This window comes from Podarcis vaucheri (genome assembly GCF_965113315.1).
Source record: "Podarcis vaucheri genome assembly, chromosome: 13".
Taxonomy (NCBI): Eukaryota; Metazoa; Chordata; class Lepidosauria; order Squamata; family Lacertidae; genus Podarcis; species Podarcis vaucheri.
In genome coordinates, this window is record NC_138751.1 from 30,630,279 (window position 1) to 30,652,764 (window position 22,486).

A 22,486-nucleotide genomic window follows, 5' to 3' on the forward strand; every position below is an offset into this window, starting at 1 on the left:
ATTTACAGAAGCCATCCCAGTTTCTGATTTGATCTTGGAATGCCCCGCTTTTCCTTAAAGGTAAAGGGACCCCTGACCATTAGGTCCAGTCGTGACCGACTCAGGGGTTGCGGCGCTCATCTCGCTTTATTGGCCGAGGGAGCTGGCGTATAGCTTTCGGGTCATGTGGCCAGCATGACTAAGCCGCTTCTGGCGAACCAGAGCAGTGCATGGAAACACCGTTTACCTTCCCGCCGGAGCGGTACCTATTTATCTACTTGCACTTTGACGTGCTTTCAAACTGCTAGGTTGGCAGGAGCAGGGACCGAGCAATGGGAGCTCACCCCGTCACGGGGATTCAAACCGCTGACCTTCTGATCGGCAAGTACTAGGCTTTGTGGTTTAACCCACAGTGCCACCCACGTCCCTTGCTTTTCCTTAGGACGTTCCTATTTTCATCGGAGAAATGTTGGAGGGTATGGAGGTATGCAACCTCTGAGCCAAGGAGATAAGTAACTATACAACCTTTAGAACAGTGTTTTTCAACCTTTTTTGGGCAAAGGCACACTTGTTTCATGAAAAAAATCACGAGGCACACCACTACTGTGTGCGGAGAGGGAGATGTCAGAGCCCCCCTGCTCTCTATGGGGAATCGGATGAGAGCGGACCGCCTGTCCGCTCTCATCCGATCCCATCCGATCTGATCCCCACCCAGGACAGATGGAAAATAGGGTGTACACAGTCCGCCGCCCGCCTAGTGGGCGAAAATTTGACTTTTTAAAAATCTTTCGAATTTTTCAATTTTCCCCACGGCACACCAGGCAACATCTCACGGCACACTAGTGTGCCGCAGAACAGTGGTTGAAAAACACTGCTTTAGAAGACATCTGAAGGCATGTTTAATGTTTTATTATGTTGGAAACCACCCAAAGTGGCTGGGGCAACCCAGTCAGATGGGTAGATGATAAACAATAGAATTATTAATTATTATTATTATTGAATAGGATGTCACTATTTTCATCAGAGAAATGTTGCTTGAGAATATATTCCTCCCTGTGGCTCTAGGTGGACACAGGTGGATCAGGTACTTTTAAATCCTAATAAACAACTGTCAATTCTAATTTTATTCCTCTGCCCTTTCAGTGTCATCCAGCGTTGGATGGGCAACGAGGGAAATGTTGGTGTGTAGATCGGAAAACTGGGGTGAAGTTGCCAGGAAGCCTGGAGCTGAAGGGAGACTTGGATTGCCACCAACCTGCAGATGGGGTGCAAGAGTGACTTGACTGAAGAGAACAGGACGCTGAGGCTTTCCTTGATGAACTGCCATAGCGCTGTTTGATGAACAGATGGATCACAAATGGGGATGTTACCACAATGCTCTCTCTCTTTTTTTTGTTCCTTAGGGGGACTGATAATGGCAGTTACACCTGCCCTTATCCCCTCACAACTACATTAATCTAAGCCTGACATGATCTAGCCCATCCACATCTCTCTGGTGTTTAATTGGGTAAGAATTAGCCACCATTGTTCCTTCTTCACAGATTATCTGGAAAATACATTCCATTTGACTTACCAACATGGGGTGGGGGAGCAGTATAAGCTTTAACCTTAAGTACTTGGATGGGTCTTTTGAGAGTGTTTGCCCCCCAGGTAGGCCCACTTCTGCTTTTGGCCTCTGGAGCAGCGGTAGCCAACACATGGCCTTCCAGAAGTTGTTAGACATCAGCTCCCATCTCCTCAGCCAACATGGCCAATGGCTGGGGATGGTGGGAGTTGGGGCCTAACACTCAGAGGGCACCATGTTGAGTGCCCTTGCTTTGGAGAGAAAGATCTAGATCCCCATCATCAGAGTCCTCTTCACCCTCCTACCCCAGCAAACAGGGAGATGTGTCTTGGGAGAGAGGCAGCCATATTCCTCTTTCTGACATCTAGTTGGTGTCAACCCTGTACATTCATTATGATCCCTCTCTTATGGGTTTCAACTAAGAGCTAAAGTCTACATGTGACTTTATACTTCAGCATGGTGACTCTTCTTGCCCTGCCTCTCTACCAGGCTTCTGCGTGCAATTAGTGCTGTGATTATCTGCTAATATATTGGTCGCAATGTTTTAAAAATTGCTGTGAATATTACTGTTCTTCATTGTTTATTGAAACTTCTTTTTTTAAAAAAATGTTATGATTGTTGTACATCGCCTAGTCTGAGCATTTCTCGGAAAAGCTATTTATAAACGGTAAAATAAGCAACACACAAATCAAAATCAATCGTGACGGGTGTGGATCGTTTCCACACCAGGAACATCCAGCACAACGAGGAACTGTCCGTATACTTGGTACACTTCTTAGCAAGCTAAATTGGGCTTTGCAGTGGGGGTGGGGGATGCGAGGAGAACTGACATAAAGAAAAGCCTCCTTTAGCAATGATAAGGTAACCTGGTTTACCTGGTCTCAATGGCTGTGAATTGGTCTACTACTATGGTTTTGCATAAAGACACCCAATGACAGTCAGGTATTTTAAACAAAAGGACCCTAATGCTTGTTAAAGAAGAGGTGGAGACAACCTGCAGCCCTCTAGCTGTTGCTAGACTACAACTCCCAACATCCTTGACCATTCGGCCATGATGGCTGGGGCTGATGGGATTTGTAGTTCAACAACATCTGGAGGGCAGCAGTCTCTCCATTCCTGTTTTGATGGCTGTGGGTATTTCCTAGACAATTCACCTAGAGAGGTGGTGGTGGTGGTCTTAGACCAGTACCCTGAAAAGCAGGTATGTGGTGGTGGGTGTGTAAGAGAAGCAATTAGATCCAAACTAGGTGTGATGTTAAATGTGCCTTTGCATTTAAAATGCAGGATTTCAAGTCTTGGTTGGTGGGCAGGGAGAAATTATTGGGATTCCAGCAGACACAGAGGGGGAGTTTAATTTTTTCATTCCCTGCTGCTGTCCTCTAAAGCTAATATTTGGAGAAAACCTCCCCATGTTAGCACCAATGGGGGATTTCCTCCCAATGTAAACTACACTTTCAGAGGAGGGGGTTTGCCACAGCAAAGATCAAAAGCATAGCTGTACATAGGTAAGCGAGAGAAGGAGAAGAGACTGCAAACTTAAAATTACTCAGGGCATGGTCATCGTGTAACAGCAAGCCATGATTTTGTGTTACATCTGAATGGCTCCGGGGAGCTCTGAGGATTTTTATGTGGAGTGAGCTGAAATCTAGGAAAGCCATTTTGGAGAACTGCTCCAGTTGCTCTCCGAAAGATATTCTACCTGCAGTAGGAGTGCCCATTTGCTTCCACTTGTATGCTTGTATATTTGTAAATAAAGGAAATGTCACAAAGATATTGCAAGTCTCCTGTTCTCCCTCTCATCCAAAAACAAAAACTAAACTCAGTACTATGAGTGGCCACTTCCAGAGAAATGGAAAGCTCCTATCATTGCCCTGAGGTGGGGAGCCTACATTCAGGAAGCCCCAAATATAAAGCTGAAGAGGAGGAATCACTTATCTGGTCAGGGAAAAGGAGTCTTTCTATCTCTCTCTGTGAGGGACAGAAGAACAAAGGGTCTCCTGTAGAATGATTCAGCTAGCTTCACAGGTTGAAACACTACTGGCTGAAATCACTATTGCTGAAAGCCACCTAGGAGGGGAAGCTTAGAGCTACCCTATACCTGGCCTTGCAATTCCTACTATCTTCCCCAGAAACCATAATCTCCTGCCACCTGTTGGGGGTTCCCTCCTGCAACCCTGCAGCCACCTCTCTGCTGCCATCTGCTGGTTGGAGTTCCTCACTGCACTTCTCTCAACTTCTGCATACAGAGGAGCTACACTGATGGTTTGCATCCCTGAAGGGACTACGAGGGAGGCCTGAGGGATACCAAGCACAAGGCGGCTGTTAGGCACTTGGAAAATGCCACACAACGACTTTGTGCGTGTATCGGGGGAGCACAAGCTACCTGGCAATTATTTGATGTCCTAATGGTGCTAGGTGAAGGACGAGTGGGTTGTCCCATTCATCGGACAAAGTTGGCCTGTTGGGGTGGGGATTGATTCTGGCCGGCTGGGCCAAAAAGGTTCCCCATCCTTGCTCTAATCAATGCTTTCAGATCACTAGTCTATTGGGCCCAACACTTCATCTGCTTAGAGTGCCCTTTTTGTGCCAGGACTCAGTTGATCAAAAATTATAATCCCATAATCTTTACTGGCTATGCCTACGGCACAACAAGCTAGTCTCCCTTTCTCCCCCATCACCCTGCTCCCCAAATCCTGACCTGGTTGTTGAGCTTTGTGTTCGCTGTGGTGGTGGTGACGGTTGTGGTTGTTATGATTGAGCAAATGGATGCCTGTTGCTTCAGCTTGTAGTGAGCTTGCTGCGGAAAATAGTTAGATTTACGACTCTCCGCCCTGCCTTCGGTGCCAACTCATAAGGAAGATTCTGTGGGCCTTCACACTGGAATCATTCATTTTAATGACCCTTCCATTTGGGAATGACGTGCTGATAAGATAAATGCCGTTTCCAGCTGCTCCTTCGTTTTCTTGGCAAGCTGGCCAAGAGCACTCGGCCTGTTTGTTTCCCCCTCCCGGCCTGCCCCACCTTTCTTGTAGGACTCGGCCGATAAACACACAGAGAGAGGGAAAGCTGCGCAAGATGGAGGCAGCTGGCCAAGGGCCCCATCAGCATGAATCCTGAACAAAAGCCAGCCGCTTGCTAAGTCTTCTTGTTTCACCTCTGGCAGGCTGTCCTGCCTCTTTGGGCATATCGGTTTTCTGAAGAGCAAGGGATGGAGAGGAGAGGAGACAGTGAGATCATCATAGAGTTACAGAGGCAGGGGTAGAAAGGCCTGGAAAACACGCAGCTGCCTCCCTCCCTCCCGTGCAAGTCGATTTCAAGAATTCTGCGCGTGCCAAATAGGAAGAAAACATTTTTATTAGGCAACATTCGGCCCACAAAACAATTGTCCTCAACTCTTGACAAGCAAGGGGCATTTGTGTCTCCTGAATTCTACACAAGAAGCTACCAAGTACTGAGTCAGACCACTGGCCCACCTAGCTCAATATCGCCTGCACTGATTGGCAGTGGCTCTTCAGGCCGCACCTGGAGATGCCAGGCATTGAACCCGGAACATGCTCTACCTCAGGGGTCAGCAACCTTTTCCAGCCGTGGGCCAGTCCACCATCCCTCAGACCATGTGGTGGGCCGGACAATATTTTTTTGGGGTAAATGAACGAATTCCTATGTGCCACAAATAACCCAGAGATAAAAGCACACATTCTCCTCATGTAAAAACACCAGGCAGGTCCCACAAATAATGCAGAGATGCATTTTAAATAAAAGGACACATTCTACTCATGTAAAAACATGCTGATTCTCGGACAGTCTGTGGGCTGGATTGAGAAGGCAATTGGGCCGCATCCAGCCCCCGGGCCTTAGGTTGCCTACCCCTGCTCTACCTAGATCAGCAGTTCTCAACCTGTGGGTCCCCAGATGTTGTTGGACTACAACTCCCGTCATCCCTGAGCTCTGGCCTTGCTAGCTAGGGGTGATGGGAGTTGAGAAAGGCTGACCTAGATGCAAGCAATCCAACCAACCAATCTTTTCTCTATCACCTCGCTACAGGAAACTGAGAAGCCCAAAGAACAATGGGAGAGGGTGGTGGTGACGCCCTAGGACTCTCTGACATCATGCCAGCTGTGCCACAACGGACTTGCATGAGTCACTTCCACCCTGAGATTCAGCCCTGCTTCTCAGGAATGGGCTTGTTCTGTTGCCAACCTTCCTCTTTCAGTTTTCTTTTGGGGGGGGACGGGTGGGGGATCCAGTCAAAATATGTATTCATTCCCAGCCGGTGTTTGGAGAAGGGCCAAGCATTTGGAGTGACAGAGCACATGTTTGGCATTTAGGAAGTCTCACATTAAATCCCAGGCATCTCCAATTAAATCATCTCATGTATCTGGGACAGGAAAAGACCCTTCCTACTTGAGACTCTATCTCTTTTCGAAATGCCTACCTTCGTGAAACGCTTTCCCAAATGGATTTGTCTGCCAAGGAATCCCTGTGGCAGTGTCAAGGATTGCGGGGAATTTTCTAGGGCGAACACTGAAGGGGATTTGCTTGCATCCAGGAAGAGAAGCCTAGAGCCGATTCCAAGAAGGAGCACAACCAAAGGGGAGGGGACCGATGATGAGATTCCTGTGTTGGGTCTCAATGAGCCTCATCAGTCTCCTCATCACTCTCCAATGCAGGCATCTCGCCATCAGTAACACTAGCTGCAACTAGGGCTGACCCACGTGAAACTTTGCTTGGAAATATACCCAACACTCTTCTTCATCAACACATTGAAAATAAGGTTGGTGGGAGGGCTGTCTTGGTGGGAGGGCTGCCTTTCAAGGAAACTTGTCCATCGTTCCTGGTTTATTGGAGGAACCAAGGTTTCCCAGAGCAGTTTTGAAAGCAAAACTGGGCTAGTTTTGTGGACTGGCTGGACACAGAGAAATGCTGGGAGGCACCAGCTGGAGAACCCTCAAGGGAAGGTGGCTCAGAGCCCAGGGAGTTGTGGTGGGATGAGCGGTCAGAGGGAGAAGATTGGGAGGAGGATGTGTCTGAAAATGAACTGGAGTTAGTGGCAGAGAGAAGTCCAGAATCAGAAGCTCAAGCAAGAGAGGTGGAGGGCCAAGAGGCAGAGAAGAGTCATGCTGGTGAAGAAGGGCATTTCCTCCTGCTGCTGCAAGAAGCTCCCTTCCCACCTGGGCTCCCAGAACCAGAAGAGATATGAAGAGGGAAGAGCAGAGACAGGCTTGTTGGCCTAGTCTCAGATTGCTTGGGAATGACTTGGGGTGGTGGTGAGGAGATTAGGCAGCTGTGGGAAGGTGGGGACCTTCAGTCTTCCTCCACAACTGCCTCATGGGGAGAGTCCTACCAATAATAGTTTCTGTGCTCATTAGGCCTGGCGCTCCTGAGCAGGCCTTGTTTCTTCTAATAAAGAGTTAACTTCACTTACTCTGTGTGATTTATTGGTGGCTGGCTCCCTGACAGTTAGTTGGATCAATCACCTGATCCACCATAAGTCATCTAGTACACTTGCACAGCTCCAAAATCCAACTCATCATGTGGCATTACATAAATGTCATTCACACAGGTTCGGAGATAGCCAACATGGAAATCTTAGATTTTACCTTTTGGAAATTTTAGATTTCCAGAAGGTGTCTACAAAAACAACATTGCTGTTTTCACCCAGCAGGAATAAGCTTGTGTGTTTTGAATCCCACGGGCTTCTGCATTTTGAATGCAGGAGAGTCAACTTTTCTTGGTCTATTAAAATCACACCCTCGGCCTTGTACCAGCTTGTCCAGATATCATCTCTGTGATGGAGGGTTGCTGCTGCTGAAGCAGCTACTCAACTTCCAAAGGGGGGCAGGGGGACCCACCCAGTAGGTTGGCAATAACATTTAGATTCTCTACCATTTAAATCAAGGTGGCTTTCTGAAACAATGGAATCAATACGGAAGAAGCTGTTCTCAAATCAGCAAAGACAACTTGGAACTCCATTCATGCGGAAATAAGACAATGATGCACCATTCTTGTACAAACAGTTGCTGCGTGAAATACAGAAACACTGGAGACAGTGACCTGCTACAAGAAGAGCCTTCTGTGTGCACAAATAGATTCTGCAGGCAAATACATGTTGCCATCAGCACTAGCCTTCGGAGGCCATCCACTTGTGGATTCCTCCTTTTTATTTTTATTATTTTTATTTTTATGCCAGGCACATAAACACACACCTGCCTTGTGGTATGGTGCTGTGTTATTTCAGAGAGCAGGCCAGGCGAAGTTGGATGCTTCGCAAAGGAACAGCTTTATTGCAAACAAGAATGGTCGGTCTAGATCAGGCATAGACAAACTTGGTCCTCCAGATGTTTTGGGACTACAACTCCCATCATCCCTGTCCACTGTTCCTGTTAGCTAGGGATGATGGGAGTCGTAATTCCAAAACATCTGGAGGGCCGAGCTTGCCTATGCCTGCTCTAGAGCAGCTACAGCATGACTGAATGCCTCAGCTGGACACAGTGCCACCTGTAGCTGGAATAGCTGTATAACAGTTAACTCTACATCACATACGGTAGGTCATAGGGTAACCCAAGCCTAGGTTTCTTTCACTTTCTCATTTTTCCATTCAAGTCATCTTCTCCACCTTTCTGCAACAGTTTACTCACAAACTTTTGTCAGTGTTTTAGTGTGCTTTTCTCCTGGGCATCCCATTTTCCCCAATACACATTTTTGCAATGGATTTTCTCCAATTTTGCATGTGCTGTTTTCCACAAATTATATATGTGTCTATGCACACTTTCCCCTAATATACTTTTTGTTGTTGTTGTTCAGATTATTTGGCTGGATTGTTTCACAGACCGCTGCAGTTCAGTTCCTGCACTGTTTTGGGAAGTATCAATTAAGTAGATGGCACCCACTTGTCTCAGAAGATAACAGAGGAGTGTGCCTTTGGGGGTGAAGTCAAACTATTGGAAGGTTGCAGCGACTGCTGTGGTTATAGAGACCGATGCAGGAGAGACATGTCTGTTGTGGTTGGGGCAGATGAATGTGCCCAGTTGTGCTGCTGCAGATGCATTATGGCCTTTCTTCTCTCTACGCTCCTCTCAGTGGTCAATCCTCCTCTGGTCACTGCTATGTATACATGACCTTATTGTCTGTCTCCAGGCACTGCAGTCGTCTGCCAGGGATTCTCACTGGTGGGGTTGATATTGCCCATCTTCATGTCATGTTTGCAGACATCTTTGTAGCACAGAGTTGGTCTGCCAACAGGCCAGATGCCTGAAGCCAGCTCCCGTACAGCACGTCCTTGGGGATCCTGCCATCTTCCATTTGGTGAACGTGACCAAGCCAGAGTAGACGTCACTGAGACAGGAGTGTGAACACGCTGGCAATGTGAGCTTGAGAGAGCTCATTGTGCATGAAACTCTGTCCTGCCATATGATACCCAAAATCTTCCTGACACAGCGCATGCAGAAGGTGTTGAGGCAGTTGATAATTTGCCCAAGACTCACTTACATGTTAAAATGTAAACCCAAATTTCTCCCCATAGAGAATTATTATTGTTTTTATGTAAATTGATTGGAGATTTTGATTATATTGAGCAGCATTTTTAAAATAAATAAATAAATAAATGATCTATTACTATTTTTCATCCACAGGAAACTAAACCCCATTGCACCACCGCTTGACTTCTCTTGCTTTAGGAAAGTGGTGAGCATATGAAAAATATTGTTTCTCATTAGCGAGAGAAGGGGAACTTTAGAGCCAAGAGTACTTAATTGACATAAAATGGGTTTTCTCCACCCCACAAATATATACCGTAATTGTTTTACTCAAGTGATTCTACAGACATCCATCCAAAATGTGAAACAGCTGCCTGCTATGTGTAACTACAGGCTGCCTGTAGTTTGCCAGGTATCTATAACATGGACTGAATCCACAAAGAATCCAAAATTGCTCTGAGGCTATATCTTTTATGTACATTTCTGCTCTACTGCTTCCCAAGACCTGCAATGCTTTAAAATCAGGGTGAGCCCAGATAGCCTAATTAAAAAAACCTTAGCCTCAATGTTTTGATGGGAGTGGAGGGATGGATCATATCTACGGAGAACTCTGTATTCTGTCCACTAAGAACCAAATAAATTAGACTTAGGAAAATTGGTGGGGGGGGGATGGAAATTATAAATCTAACTACAATTTATAATATATAACTGCAGATGCAACCTGGTGAATTAACTATAGAAATAGCGACCAATTTGGTACCTGAAGTAACATACTGGTATATCAAAAGAGAGATAGGGAGTATCCAATATAGGTTTAAGCCAAATGCTGTTGTGAGCCCAACTAAGTTGTGGAGACAAATTGTATGTTTCATACTAATACTTATTGATTACAGCGGTTTCATGTTTTGTTTTTCTTTCTAAGAAAGAACAAGGTGTTTTGTATTATGCAATTGATGTTTGCTTATAGGAATTGAATAACAAAATCAAGAAAATTGATATAAAAACATATAAAAACTTTCAATACTATTTCCTAAAACCTAGATAATAAGAAACCACAACTGCTTATGTCGTCTGTAATATCTGAAATGAGCATTGTTGGGAGCAAATAGACAGTCCTACAGCTGGCAAGAAACTTCATCAGGTTTCAAAAGAGAACACTTGCTGTCTCAAGGATGCTTTAGTTGTCGTCAACACAAGCCGAAACACCAATCTAACCTCTATCTCCATCTTCGAATCTATGCCACCCTCTTCCTTCTTCCCTCCCTCTCTGACACACAAAGGTAAATTTGTCATTCAGGAAAATAACTCCAATCATTTTCACCCATTCAATACCAGCCATTCCCGGCTATTAGCAAGCAAAAAACTGAAGAGAGGCAATGCACTCAACTGTGTAAGCAATACAAAAAATAGGCAGGAAAGAGAGATGCTAAAGAACTGCATCTCTTTCTCTGATCCAAGAAACAAAAAGATCTATGTGAGAATATGGTTCCTTAATCAGAACTCTTATTGGGCAAACTAGATATGTTAAATATGTACGACCGTTTTCTCAGTTTTCTTCATAAAGCTGTTTATTTGCCCTGGAAGCGTAGCCACTATTTGTTTCCAAAAACGTATCCTTCCTGGAGCAAACAACAGCTTTGGGGTAGGGTGTGGGGGCGGGGGGAGGTTGTCATCTGTTTTCATCCAGGAAACACTGTGAAGGAAGAAAGGTTCAACTCCTCCCTCCCACACCATAGTCTGGATTGGGTGCTCTGGTGGCAGATTTTGGTTGTCATAAGAGTATAAAAATATAAGAAGAGCTCGATGGATCAGGCCAATGGCCCTTCTAAGTCCAAGATCCTGTTCTCACAGTGGCCAATCATATGCCTTTAGGAAGCCTGCAAGGGGGAACTGAACACAAAAGCATGCTCTCCCCTCTCCCCAATGGTTTCCACCAAATGATACTTGGAATCCCCTTTTAAAATCCTCTTTTAAAGCCATCCAAGATGGCGGCCACCACTGCCTCCTTGTGAGAGGGAGTTCCGCAGTTTAACTCGGTGCTATGTGAAGGAATACTTTCTTTTATTTGTCGTGAATCTTCGAAGGGCCTCTGAAGGGGCCCTACATTCCTATCCAAAGCGAATACAGTCACTGCCCTGCCATGACATCGCTGGCTTGAGCCCAAGATGACTCCCGCCCCCTTTGCAACGAAGCCAGCAGACCGGCCGCCGCAGGACCCCTCGTCTTCACCAAGCTCCCATTGATCTTCATTTGGGGGGGCACTTTGTTTGACTATAAATACGAGGCTGTGAAAACAAGAGATTCAGCAGGGGGCACGGGCCTGTGTTTTCATAATGGCCGCTGCAAGCACCGCTCAGAAAATTCACGCTCCCCCCCCCCTTGATCAGATATTACAAAGAAAACAGAAGGGGGAAATGCAGGAAACGATGCAAGGCCTGGGTCTAGAAATCGTGTGAGCGCCAACAGTAGCAAAGGAGGAGGACTATAGCAGGATGAGAACAGGACTGAGGAGCAGAGCCAAAACAAACGAGAAGGGTCCCCTTTCGCCTACATAGTTAAAGGGGCTCGGGAGACTGTCTAAGCCCTAGGCATTCTTCTCCTCAAGTGCTTTATGGGCACATTTGTACCAAACCCCAACAGTTTATTACTGGGATTTCTCAATGCTGAGTTTAAAATCACCAATAAGCAGATGCATGAACGTCACGGAAGCCACCCAGCCTCCACCCCAGCCAGCGGACATTTCCATGGCAGGGGGAACATGCCATGGGTCAGCATTGATCCCACAGCACCAAGTAGCTGCTCGATGGCAACCTTCCCTCCAGAAAGAGCTTATAGTGGTGGACATTTAACGGATGTTGTTGGCCTCCGACTCCCAGCATTGCTGACGTTGGCTCTACTGGCATGGGGCTGATGGAAGTTGGAGTCCACAACATCCAGAGGGCCTCTCCATTGACTCTCCTGAATAACCAGCAACTTTGGGCACCTTCTCTCATTACAAACGCGTAGCAACTAAGGGCTAGCAAGCCTGAGCTTGCTTTCATCCTTCCCTCTAACCCAGGGGTAGTCAACCTTTTTATACCCACTGTCCACTAATCTTTCTTGATGGTAAAATTTCCTTACCGCCCACCAGTGCTTGATGGAAGGAGGATTCAGCTTGTGCCATAGAACCCCCCACACCCACCTAGAATCCTGAAAAGCCCACTACTGGGCGGTAGGGACCAGGTTGACAACCCCTGCTCTAACCAATCGCTGTGCCTTTTGTGTCATGCCATTTTTAGATTAACTGGACAATCCCTGCCACCCGCAGCCTTACATTTAGATTTGCCTGGTGCTCTGGAAAACCTCTTCTTCTTCTTTGCCTAAAAATGCTTTTGAACAAACAAAACTGAAGGCCTATCGATCAACTATGCAACCTCTCAAACAGATGGGGGAAAATACATCAGTAAGACAGAGAGCCAACAGTCTTTGTTTATGGGATTGTCTGGTTGGCTTAGTATAGGGTTGCCATACAGTGGTGCCCCGCAAGACGAATGCCTCGCAAGACGAAAAACTCGCTAGATGAAAGGGTTTTCCGTTTTTGCGTTGCTTCGCTAGACGAATTTCCCTATGGGCTTGCTTCGCAAGACGAAAACGTCTTGCGCTTTTTTTTTAAAGCCGCTTGAAGAGGCGCAGTTGCGACAGACCGTTCTTCGCAAGACGAAAAACATCGCAAGACAAAAAGACTCGCGGAACGAATTCTTTTCGTCTTGCGAGGCACCACTGTATTCTGAAGAGCAAAAAACCCAGTACACCTCCCCTCCCCTATCTTCCATTTCCATTGTTCGCCCCGTCCCTGCCGCTGACCCCTTCCTTGCCCGTCTGCTCGCCCCCTCCTTCGCTTCGCTCTTCTTACCTTTGCTGTCTTCAGCCTCCTGCTCAGAAGATGCTGCCCGGCACTGGGAAAGTGGCGCAAGGCCTGGAGACCACTCAAAGCAGCGGGAGGTCTTGCATGCCCCAGGAAGGCCTGCCAGCCACTGGGAGCAACACAGGGCATAACACCGCCCCAGGAAGGCCGCACAAGGCCATCCGATGTGGTGCTTCCCATTTCGGGACACAACGCCTTCTGAGCATGCGTGTGCCCCACCCCAAAATAAGCAAACCCCGAAATCCAGATAATCCATGAAAAATCCACCCAAACGGGCACGCTGACCTGCCAAAAGAGGACATGTCTGGGAAATCCCAGACGTATGGCAACCCTAGCTTAGTATAACTCCTATTCAAACTAGTTTCCAGTTTTGGTTTGGAGAGCACATGCAAACCAGGGTTTGCCTACAAACTGGCAGCCAGGGAGGGAACCAGAACCCAGAAGAGGGAGGAGGGTGTGCTTGAGCTGAAGGCTGAAACTGTTGGGATTCCTTCATTGCAGGGGGTTGGACTAGTTCAGTGTTTTTCAACCACTGTTCCGTGGCACACTAGTGTGCCGTGAGATGTTGCCTGGAGGGAGGCGGGCGAGTCGGGCGGCGAGAGCCGGGGCGGCGGCGGCGAGGAGAGGCCGCCCAGTGCGGGGCTCTCGCCGTCTGCCTGCCTGGCTGCCTGCGAGCTCGGCGGGCAGCGCCTCCGTCCGCAGCGCCCGCCTCGCGGCTCTCATTCCCTGCCCCTGCCAAAGCTCACCCAGCCAAGCCGCGCTCTCCTTCCTGCCTCGCTTTGCTGCCTCCTCCCCCACCACCCCCAAAGCTTGGAGGTTCCCCGGCAAGGGGGAGGGAAAAAAATTGAAACTTACACTTTCGTGCGCCCCTCCCGGCGTGACGCTGCACGCTGACGTCACGGGGCTGTAATGGTGGTGTGCCTCGAGATTTTTTTCATCAAACAAGTGTGCCTTTGCCCAAAAAAGGTTGGGAAACACTGGACTAGTTGACTCTCAGGGTCCCTTCCAGCTCTAAAATTCTATGATTCTATGAAAACAGAATGTCCTCCACTGGCTTCTGAAGCCATTTGCATTACTGAACTCTCTCTCTATATATATAAAACACACACACACACACACGTTAAGGTGCTCAACAGGAGGTTTCATTGTCCAGTCATTCTGGCTGTACTTATTGTACAAAAACTGCATAGATGTCTCCAGACGAGGCTTTTAATGTGCAAGCATCATGCCTCCTTCAGGCAGTTTCATGGATGTCCAGGCAAACCTTCCCCGATCTACAGGCTCCCAACCTTAATTAATTGCTTCCTGGAATATGACGCTTCCACAACCCACACACTTCAGTTGGCTATTTAATTTGTTGGTTACATAGAAAACAGCAGCAGGTACAGCTGTGTAGGTTCTGGCTCTAATCCTGGCAGGCTATCGTTCTCAAGCTCTGTGCTGCAGATGCTACTCTTTATTTTATTTTTCTGATTTCAAATTGCAATTGTGCTGCGGCAGAATAGTGAAATTAACAAGCAGGAGGAAAAGCAACCCATCCCTCTGTAAAACTTACTCCATCCATGTGTGAAACTGAAAAGACTATTGTAAAGCTTTAGATTTGCCATCTTGGGTGCAAATCTCCAAATATTTATTTATTTACACCCATTCCATACCGCTTAATAGATATATTAAAAATCTCTTAGCAGTATAGAGGAAACTACAGCAGCAGCAGACAAATCAACAGCTATTATAAAAAATGCAGAGTTAACATCTCAAAATGTTACATTAATACGAAATTAATAATAAATATAAACCAGTATCAATTCTTTGGCCTTTGGACACACCTTCCAGGTGTGGCAACAAGCTGCACCCAACATTGAGGGGGAGGGTCTGTCATGCACATGTGACGTCATGGGCATCGTGCGCAAGGAGGCCGCCGCCACAAGGCCTTGCAAGGCCTGTTGCTACTGTGAGGCCCAGTGGGGTGGGGTGGGGGGGCTTAGCCTCTTCCCAACAGATTTTGGGAGGGAGGCTGAAAACACCTCAGCCTTATGGAGTTGGCGCCTATGCCTCCTGGCTCTCACTCAGGTTCCAAACAAGCTCTCAGCTCACCTGATAAAAGCCTCCCAAAAGAGAAGAGTTGCTTCTAACATCTCCCTAATGTCTCCCTCCAGGCTTGCTTTTGATGGGCAGGTCTGAGGTGACTAGCTTTTCCTCAGCTTGCTCACAGCTGTGTCCCATTAAGCAGTCAGCTGCACTGTCCCATCCACTTCCAGGCCCAGTAGGTTTGCTGAGTTTCTCAGGGGATCCTAAGGACAGAAAAAGGACAGCCCACCCCCGTTTTTCCTCCAGCCTCTGCCCTGTTCACCACTATCAACTGGGAGCACAGGCCTGAGCCTCTGGGTTTGGAAAGGAGGTTAAGAATGAACTTCTTCCTTCCCCTTTGGAGTGCTAATTGCTATTAAATAAAAGCTGTGTTCACATTAGGACCTTAAAGTGCAGTGAAGTTGTCCACCATGCATTTGACAGCTCTTTCCTCCTAACTGTTTACACCAGCATGACTTAATTCACTTTTTTTTAAAGCGTTTATTAATTTTCCAATAAAAAACATCTAATTAACATATCAAATCAAATCCAATAAAACTAAAAAACTAAAATAAAAAGTCCAATTGTCTTCCAAATTGTAATAATTTTTGTTTGACTTAATTCACTTTTGTGTGTGTGGTGCCTTTACCCTTTTTGCATGGCTCTGACAGTTCACACTCTGGCAAGAGGCGAATTAGATTTCAAAGAGCTTCAGGACTGTGTGAAGCTGCTTTGAGAAACGAGGCATCAAACAGCAGCAACCACAACAATTGCCCCTGCCACTCTGAGCGACTTAAAGCATATATAGAAACATCATAAAACATCAAACATTTAAAAAACTTCCCTATACAGGGCTGCCTTCAGGAAAAACACACACATTAAAAACAACATTTCAAAACAGTTCTATAAATTCTATGAACATCCTTAAACAGACCAGAAGGCAGCAGGGCTTTCTGATGAACCAATTTAGCCTGGTCGGAAGAAAATTGTTGTTGAAGGAGAGAGGAAACAGTTAAAGCCAAGAGGGAGAAATGGGTGCCAGGAATGCAAAAATCCAGCCTTAGAAATTCATGCCAACCCAAGCCTCTGGCATTTTTATTTTGAATGAAACAAGTCCAGAAAAGAAATATGAAAAAGGGGAGAGAGGTTATGATTATATTATTATTAATGCTACCACCACTGCTAATAGATTTCCTTCTGACAAAAAATTCTTTGACCATCCGAAAGGAAAATTATAACCGCAGCCATTAGCAATAAGCAAAGCATTAGTAACTGGATATTTCCTGCAGATGTTAGGAATCTGAAATGGTTCACATGGATGTCTGTTTTGCTGGAATGATCTCCAGGTGGGTGACTTCCGGGGGGGGAGGGGGGAGAGGGAGGAGGATGTACATGAGCAGTGAGACGAACGCATCACATCCTTGGCATCTCCACCTTCCAGCCCTGAGCATCAGATTGGCAGCGAGCGGGAACAGCAGGGATCAGACATCCCAGAATTCCTGGATGAGGCTTTTATTGGGAATGCACACACTCACACTGGACTCAAACTGATGGCTACTGGTTATATCTCACCAGTCCTTCTGCTTCAGCAAACAGAAAGATTCGACAGAGAAATATAAAATATTCCATCAGGCTACAGCGGGGGAAGGAAGAGAAGCGATTCTGGCTCCCCATACCCTAGCTTTGCTGAGCAGCCAACCCACCTCCGTCCATCAACTGTCACCGGTTAGTAGCTCATCTGAGGGTGGGCTGAATGGGTGGTTTGTGGCAAGGGAAGCAGCCTGAAAGGCAAGGGAACAATAGTAGGAAATCAAGATCCACTCACAGATTTCCCAGAAAGCTCTCGTCTACATGCACACAGACCGGACGGCCCTGTGATGCGTGCAAATCAAAGCATGGAAATGAGGAAAAAGGACCAGAAAATGCTTTGCTGGATCAGATCAAGGCACAGCTTGCCAAGCGTTCTGCTTTCGGATGAAGGGATGACCATCCTCTGTTATTTACACCTGGCTTCTGGTACTCAGAGGTATTTTGCTTCTCAGTGTGGAGGCCCTGTTTAGATCTCCTGAATAGATACTACTAGATGCTCTAATGTGGAGAAGGGGAACTTGTGTGCTTCCCTTCCCATAGGTTAGTTGGACTCCCAACTCCTATCATCCTTCCTTGCTGGTGGGAGCTGATAGGAGTTCATTGACCAATCTCTGGAGGTCCACAACTTCTTTGTTTGTCGTAGCATCTCTGGAAGAAAGACCAGCAGCCATGTTGAAACAGAAACTGAATATCCTCTTCCGGCATACGCAGAGATGTATCCTGCTTTGGACAGCTCCACCTCACTTTCTTCTTATGAAGAGTCATAACAATGTTATGTCACAGAGGTGCCACATCAAGAATCTTGTGACTTAATCAAGCATTGAGCAAAGAAGTGCTCCCTTTTGTCAGCCTTGAGGTCTGCCAGATGTTGTTGGACTCCAACTCCCATCAGCCCCAGCCAGCACGGCCAACAGCCAGGGATAATGGGAGTTGTAGCCCAGCTGAACTGGTTCCAAACCACTAACTCACAGCTACTGCCAATTGACTGACCTGATTTCTCATATTATAAGGCTTTGTACACACATTTTATTATTATTATTTTTCTAGAACCAATGGAAACTGAGCACTCCCCCCCCACATAGTCCACACGCTGTCTAGATCTATTGCATATATATTTTTGCCCCTGAAAAGTGTGTCTTGAGAAGCTCGTTGCATTCTGGAAATAAAAGCTGATTGCAGATTGATTCAGCCTGTCCATTTAAAAACAGGTGACTGTATCCACAACTGCTCAATGATGTGGGTATATATCAATATCACAACCTCCACATCCTTCTTCTGGGGCATTTGCAGGGAGGAAAAGGGTTTTTTCAAAAGCACACACACACCCCTGTGGGCAGCAGGATCTAGAATCAATCTTGACTGAAAGCAGCATGCTGGATGAAGAAAAGCTATATTTTTTTTGTGCTACATATAAGTTGGTGTGTATACAGTCACAGAGAGTAGTACTTTAGCACCAATATTAATCCAGGGATAAAATGCAATTGCTTTTCAACATTTTGTGCGTGTGAGAGTGCATGCAAGCTTTAGTCAACTCTTGCTAAAGGAGAGACCCTCCCCCTCTGCCTTCACTTTTTCAGTTCCTGTTTATATGCATGGAATTTAATCTCATCGGTTAATTGGACGGAACAAAGGTGAAGCCTTTCTTGAATGTGCACGCCATGGCTTCCTAGCTGAGTCAGGGACAATATGAGAAATGCTACTCCAGGCATTATATTATGGCTTCTGGTCCCCACTGGGCCTCGAGTTGTTCCAAAACAAACTCCTGCTCACCCGGCGCCCAACACAATGCGTGAGGCATCAGCGTTTGTTGTTCGTAGTTAACAGCCTGTTCTTTCCCCAGATACATTTTTGGAGACAGGAGGGGAACACGCCGTGACCCTCGATCCTGTAAACAATCGGAGCAAAGCGAGAGTGAATCAATTTATAACTCTTCTTCCTCGGCCTCTCCCCCACCCCTGAATCCTTTTGCAAGGCATTTTGGCCAGGAGTAAAGTTTTCAACTGCTGCGCGCTGGTAGAATATTAAAGGAAGCAGAAAGTTCGAAGAAAAGCTTCCAGAGTCCTAAGAATGCCAAAGTTCTGTATTGAGGACTTGGGGGCCAAGATGGTGGAGGAGGAATCAAGGTCGACGTGAGCAAAATATATGACAAGAATTTACATACATTATTCTTTGCTGCAAAATCGAGCATTTCCCCTTGCAACAGCTTTTGGCACATTTTCTGACAGAAATTGTAGTAGGTGGAAAGGATGTATTGGGCTTTGGGGTACGTAGGAACATAGGGAGACCATTAGGCCATCTAGCTCTATATTGTCTGCACTGACTGGCAGCAGCTCTCCAGGATAGCAGGCAGGTGTCTCTCTCCCAGCCCTACCTGGAGAGGCCAGGGATTGAACCTGCAACCTTCTGCATCCAACGCAGGTTTTCTACCACTGAGCTTTCACATTGCAGGGAAGCTTCTCAACTTCCTATCTTATGTTTATGCACACCTGAGGATGGAAGGAACTTGACCACTTCGATTTCCTCAGTTTCTCATTTCTCCAATCTTAAATTATATTTGCGACCCATTTGTTTATTTTTAAAAAAAGCTCGTCATGAAAATTCATCACCATTTAATGCCGATTTCTCCTAATAAACACATTTTTATTTGCAGTTTGGACTAACATACACATCCTTACAAGCCATTTCCTCCGAATCGAGTGCATTTCTGCATGTTGTTTTCGCTAATATCTCAATTTCTATGCATACTTTCCCTTAATAGATGCCTTGTTGTTGGCTGGAGAACTGTCTTGCAAAATTGGGATAAAGGCAAATTTTGAAGGATAGCTGAGTTTCGGTTCACATGTTGTTTTGGAAAATGTGAATTGGAGAGATTTGGCTTTTTAATGTGTACTGGAACGAATTTTCCCTCCCCTTTCAGAGGTAATGGCATTGGACTCAGAGGGAGAGGCTAGTAACTGGATGAGCCTTGGAGTCCCTTCCAACTCTCCAATTCCATGATTATATGAATGAGAAAGGCACTTGGCTGACAATGGTGAGGAGATCATCCCACTGAGAGTATCTGGTCGAATAAAATCCTAAAGCTGTCCTAAGGCAACCTGAGAAAGGGATGCTGTTGTTTTGCGTACCCCAATCTCTGAGCTGTAGGCGTCTCTGGAACAAGGTTCTTTAAGACATACTGTAGTTCTGTGATGACAGATTGCCAGGGTCTGGTTGGACGCAGAAAAATGGTGGGAGGAACAAGCTAGGAAACCACCGAGGGAAGAAGGCTCAGAGCCCAGGGAGTGGTGGTTGGATGACAAAGGGAGAAGACTGGGAAGAGGAGGCTGAAGAGCTAATAGGGCTTAGTGAGCAGGGAGAGTCTGTGGTAGAAGTCCAGAATCAGGGGCAGAAGCAGATGCAAGGGGAGGAGGGAGGCCAAGAGGCAGAGATAAGTCAGGCTGGTAAGGAGTCACTGGTGTATCCCCCTCCTGCTGAGACAAGCTCCCCTTCCTGCTTGTCTCCCAGAACCAGAAGAGGCATGAAAAGGGCAGAGGAGAGGTTGTCTTCACGCAGGCGTGGTCTCCAATTGCTCAGGAAAAACCTTAGGACTTAGCTGTGGGGAGATGGGGACTTTCACTCTCAGCAACTGATCCATGGGGCAAGGCCGACTGGGGATCAGCTGTTCATTAGTCCTGACACACTTGTCAAGTCTGTACAGATTGTGTTCTTGTGAATATGTGCTCCAACATATTCTGCTCCCCAAAGTGATTCCCCAGTGCTATAGCATTCACTCATCACAGAACATCTCTCTCACCCTGTCTGCTTCAGACTCAGTTCCAACACTGCTGGTCTATTCTTCTCTTTCACCTGCATAGGCACCTGAATGACATCACCTCCATCCAGGGTAAGAGGTAGAGGGGGAGGAAGGGAGGGAGGGAGGAAGGGAGAGATATGGGGTACTGCTGTTAGCCGCTCTGAGCCCGGCTTCGGCTGGGGAGGGCAGGATATAAATAAAATAACAACAACAACAACAACAATTATCCAGAAGGGTTGTTGCCTATTTAGTTTCCATGACATCACCTGTACTTGGCCATCTCTTAAGGTATGCAAAAGCCCATCCTCTCAACAAAAGGGGACCTGGGGATGTCAAAAGCCATTTCATCCAACAGGCCTCGTTTCGCCACATTATGATTGCTAGGTAACCAACTGTAATGACTTTCCTCATCCTGTCTAGTAACAAGATGGCCGAATAGAGGAGGGAAAATGACTAACATTCGGCGTAAAAATGGAAAGGAACGTTTTCCTGGTCATCACATTTTCTTCCTGAGAAGCCCTCCCCCAAACCCGCCTGGTTGTGGCTAGGCTACTCAGGAGTGGGAGAAAAGCCACTCTGCAGATGCTCAGAGGCGCTTCCTTCTTTATTGTGACTTCAGATGTTTCCAAGGCTGAGTTCCCTGGTGCTGACCAGGCAGTGGGGAAACATTGTTCCTAAATCTTTCCCTTTCCCCCACCCCTTTGCCTGAAACAGCAAAGGAACTGAAGTCCACAGGAGGGGGCGGGGTGGAGATTATATTTTTAAACCTCAGCCTAAGAAGTGTTAGCAAACTACAGTGACAAAAGAAAAAGCAATACAAGCTGCAGAGTGAGAGGCCCGTCTATTTTTGCAAAGAGCCCCTGGAAATTGGATCTGCTTAAAAGCCTCTCCACCCGCCTTTCCTCCCCTCGCAAATGTTTTCCCTGAGCTGAGCCTTTGTGGCAGGGCGATAATGGAGTGGGGGGCCTTGGCTCGGCCTCCCCTCCCAAAGTCCATCTTTAAACTGTTTTCTTTTCCTTTTCAAAAAGCAATTAAGGGGAGTGTGAGGGCAGCCGAGAGCAAACATTCCAGCTCGGAAAACCCTTGGACTCCGCTTCGCGATCCAAACCTGACAGCCTTTGTCATCATTTTTCAATTAAGCCCCCAGGGCAAAGGAGGCCTTCCCGCCACTGCCACACACGTGCCAGGACGTGGCACTGAGACTCCCCTCCCCGGATCCCTCCCCCTTCCCCCAGTTGGCACCTGACAACCATTTTTCCAATGAATAAATCTGTCCCGGCGAGAGGATTCTGCTCCTTTTATCAGCGCTGCAAAAGGCGTGTTGGGTGCCAGGACATCCTGGGGTGCATGTGCATATACATATACATAGGTGGGCTTATCATAATAAGACGTAGGGCCTGATCCTGTGTATGTTTATAAAGAATACGGCCCTCCCCAGATTGCATGGTGGCGGGGGTGGCTAAGTCTCTGATGCCCACATGCCAGGCATGGCATTTGCAAGGGAAAGACTTCTGTGAGTGTAGGCACTCTACAAATCATGCAGGGTCCTAGAACACAGAGAAAGTCAACACGTGTAGGCTTTTGCTTGCAGGTGTCCATTTCTGACATGTAGGTGTCATAGTGCTGCAAGGCTTTGTGGACAGGGACTCAGAGGCGCAGCCCCGCTGTCTAATTCGGTTACTCTGTTTCTCATCCAACCCTCCTCCCTTAAACTTAAACTTAGTCCTGCACATTCCAACCTCAGTTTGCAGTCAGGAAACTTCATCAGCGTTTAAATTTCTGTATTATTATTATTGTTGTTGTTCTTCTTCTTCTTCTTATTTGTAGACTGCCCCTCATCCAGAGAGCACAGCGCAGTTCACAACATAAAGCAAATGTATGCAGTTTTGCCTAATATTTTTTGCAAAGCAATGACCCCCACTTTGGGGGTACAGTGGTACCTCAGGTTAAGTACTTAGTTTGTGCCGGAGGTCCATTCTTAACCTGAAACTGTTCTTAACCTGAAGCACCACTTTAGCTAATGAGGCCTCCTGCTGCCGCCACACTGCCGGAGCCCAATTTCTGTTCTCATCCTGAAGCAAAGTTCTTAACCTGAAGCACTATTTCTGGGTTAG

General features: G+C 46.7%; 1 protein-coding gene and 1 long non-coding RNA gene across 2 annotated transcripts in view; one reads left to right on the forward strand and one right to left on the reverse strand.

Moving 5' to 3' along the window:
* The window catches only part of IGFBP4 (insulin like growth factor binding protein 4), a gene marked incomplete at its 5' end in the record, with an annotated part of 39,116 nt that extends 35,800 nt beyond the window's left edge, over positions 1–3,316 (forward strand). Inside the window, one exon of the mRNA XM_082197395.1 lies at positions 1,123–3,316. Within this exon, the coding sequence (XP_082053521.1) occupies positions 1,123–1,257 (135 nt within the window). The 3' untranslated portion in view covers positions 1,258–3,316. The remainder of the gene's footprint in view (positions 1–1,122) is intronic.
* LOC309517859 overlaps positions 1–13,016 on the reverse strand; it is a 47,045-nt gene extending 34,029 nt beyond the window's left edge. The window contains exon 1 of the long non-coding RNA XR_014213288.1: positions 12,911–13,016. This is a non-coding gene — a long non-coding RNA (uncharacterized lncRNA). The remainder of the gene's footprint in view (positions 1–12,910) is intronic.
* Between the last annotated feature and the right edge of the window lie 9,470 nt (positions 13,017–22,486).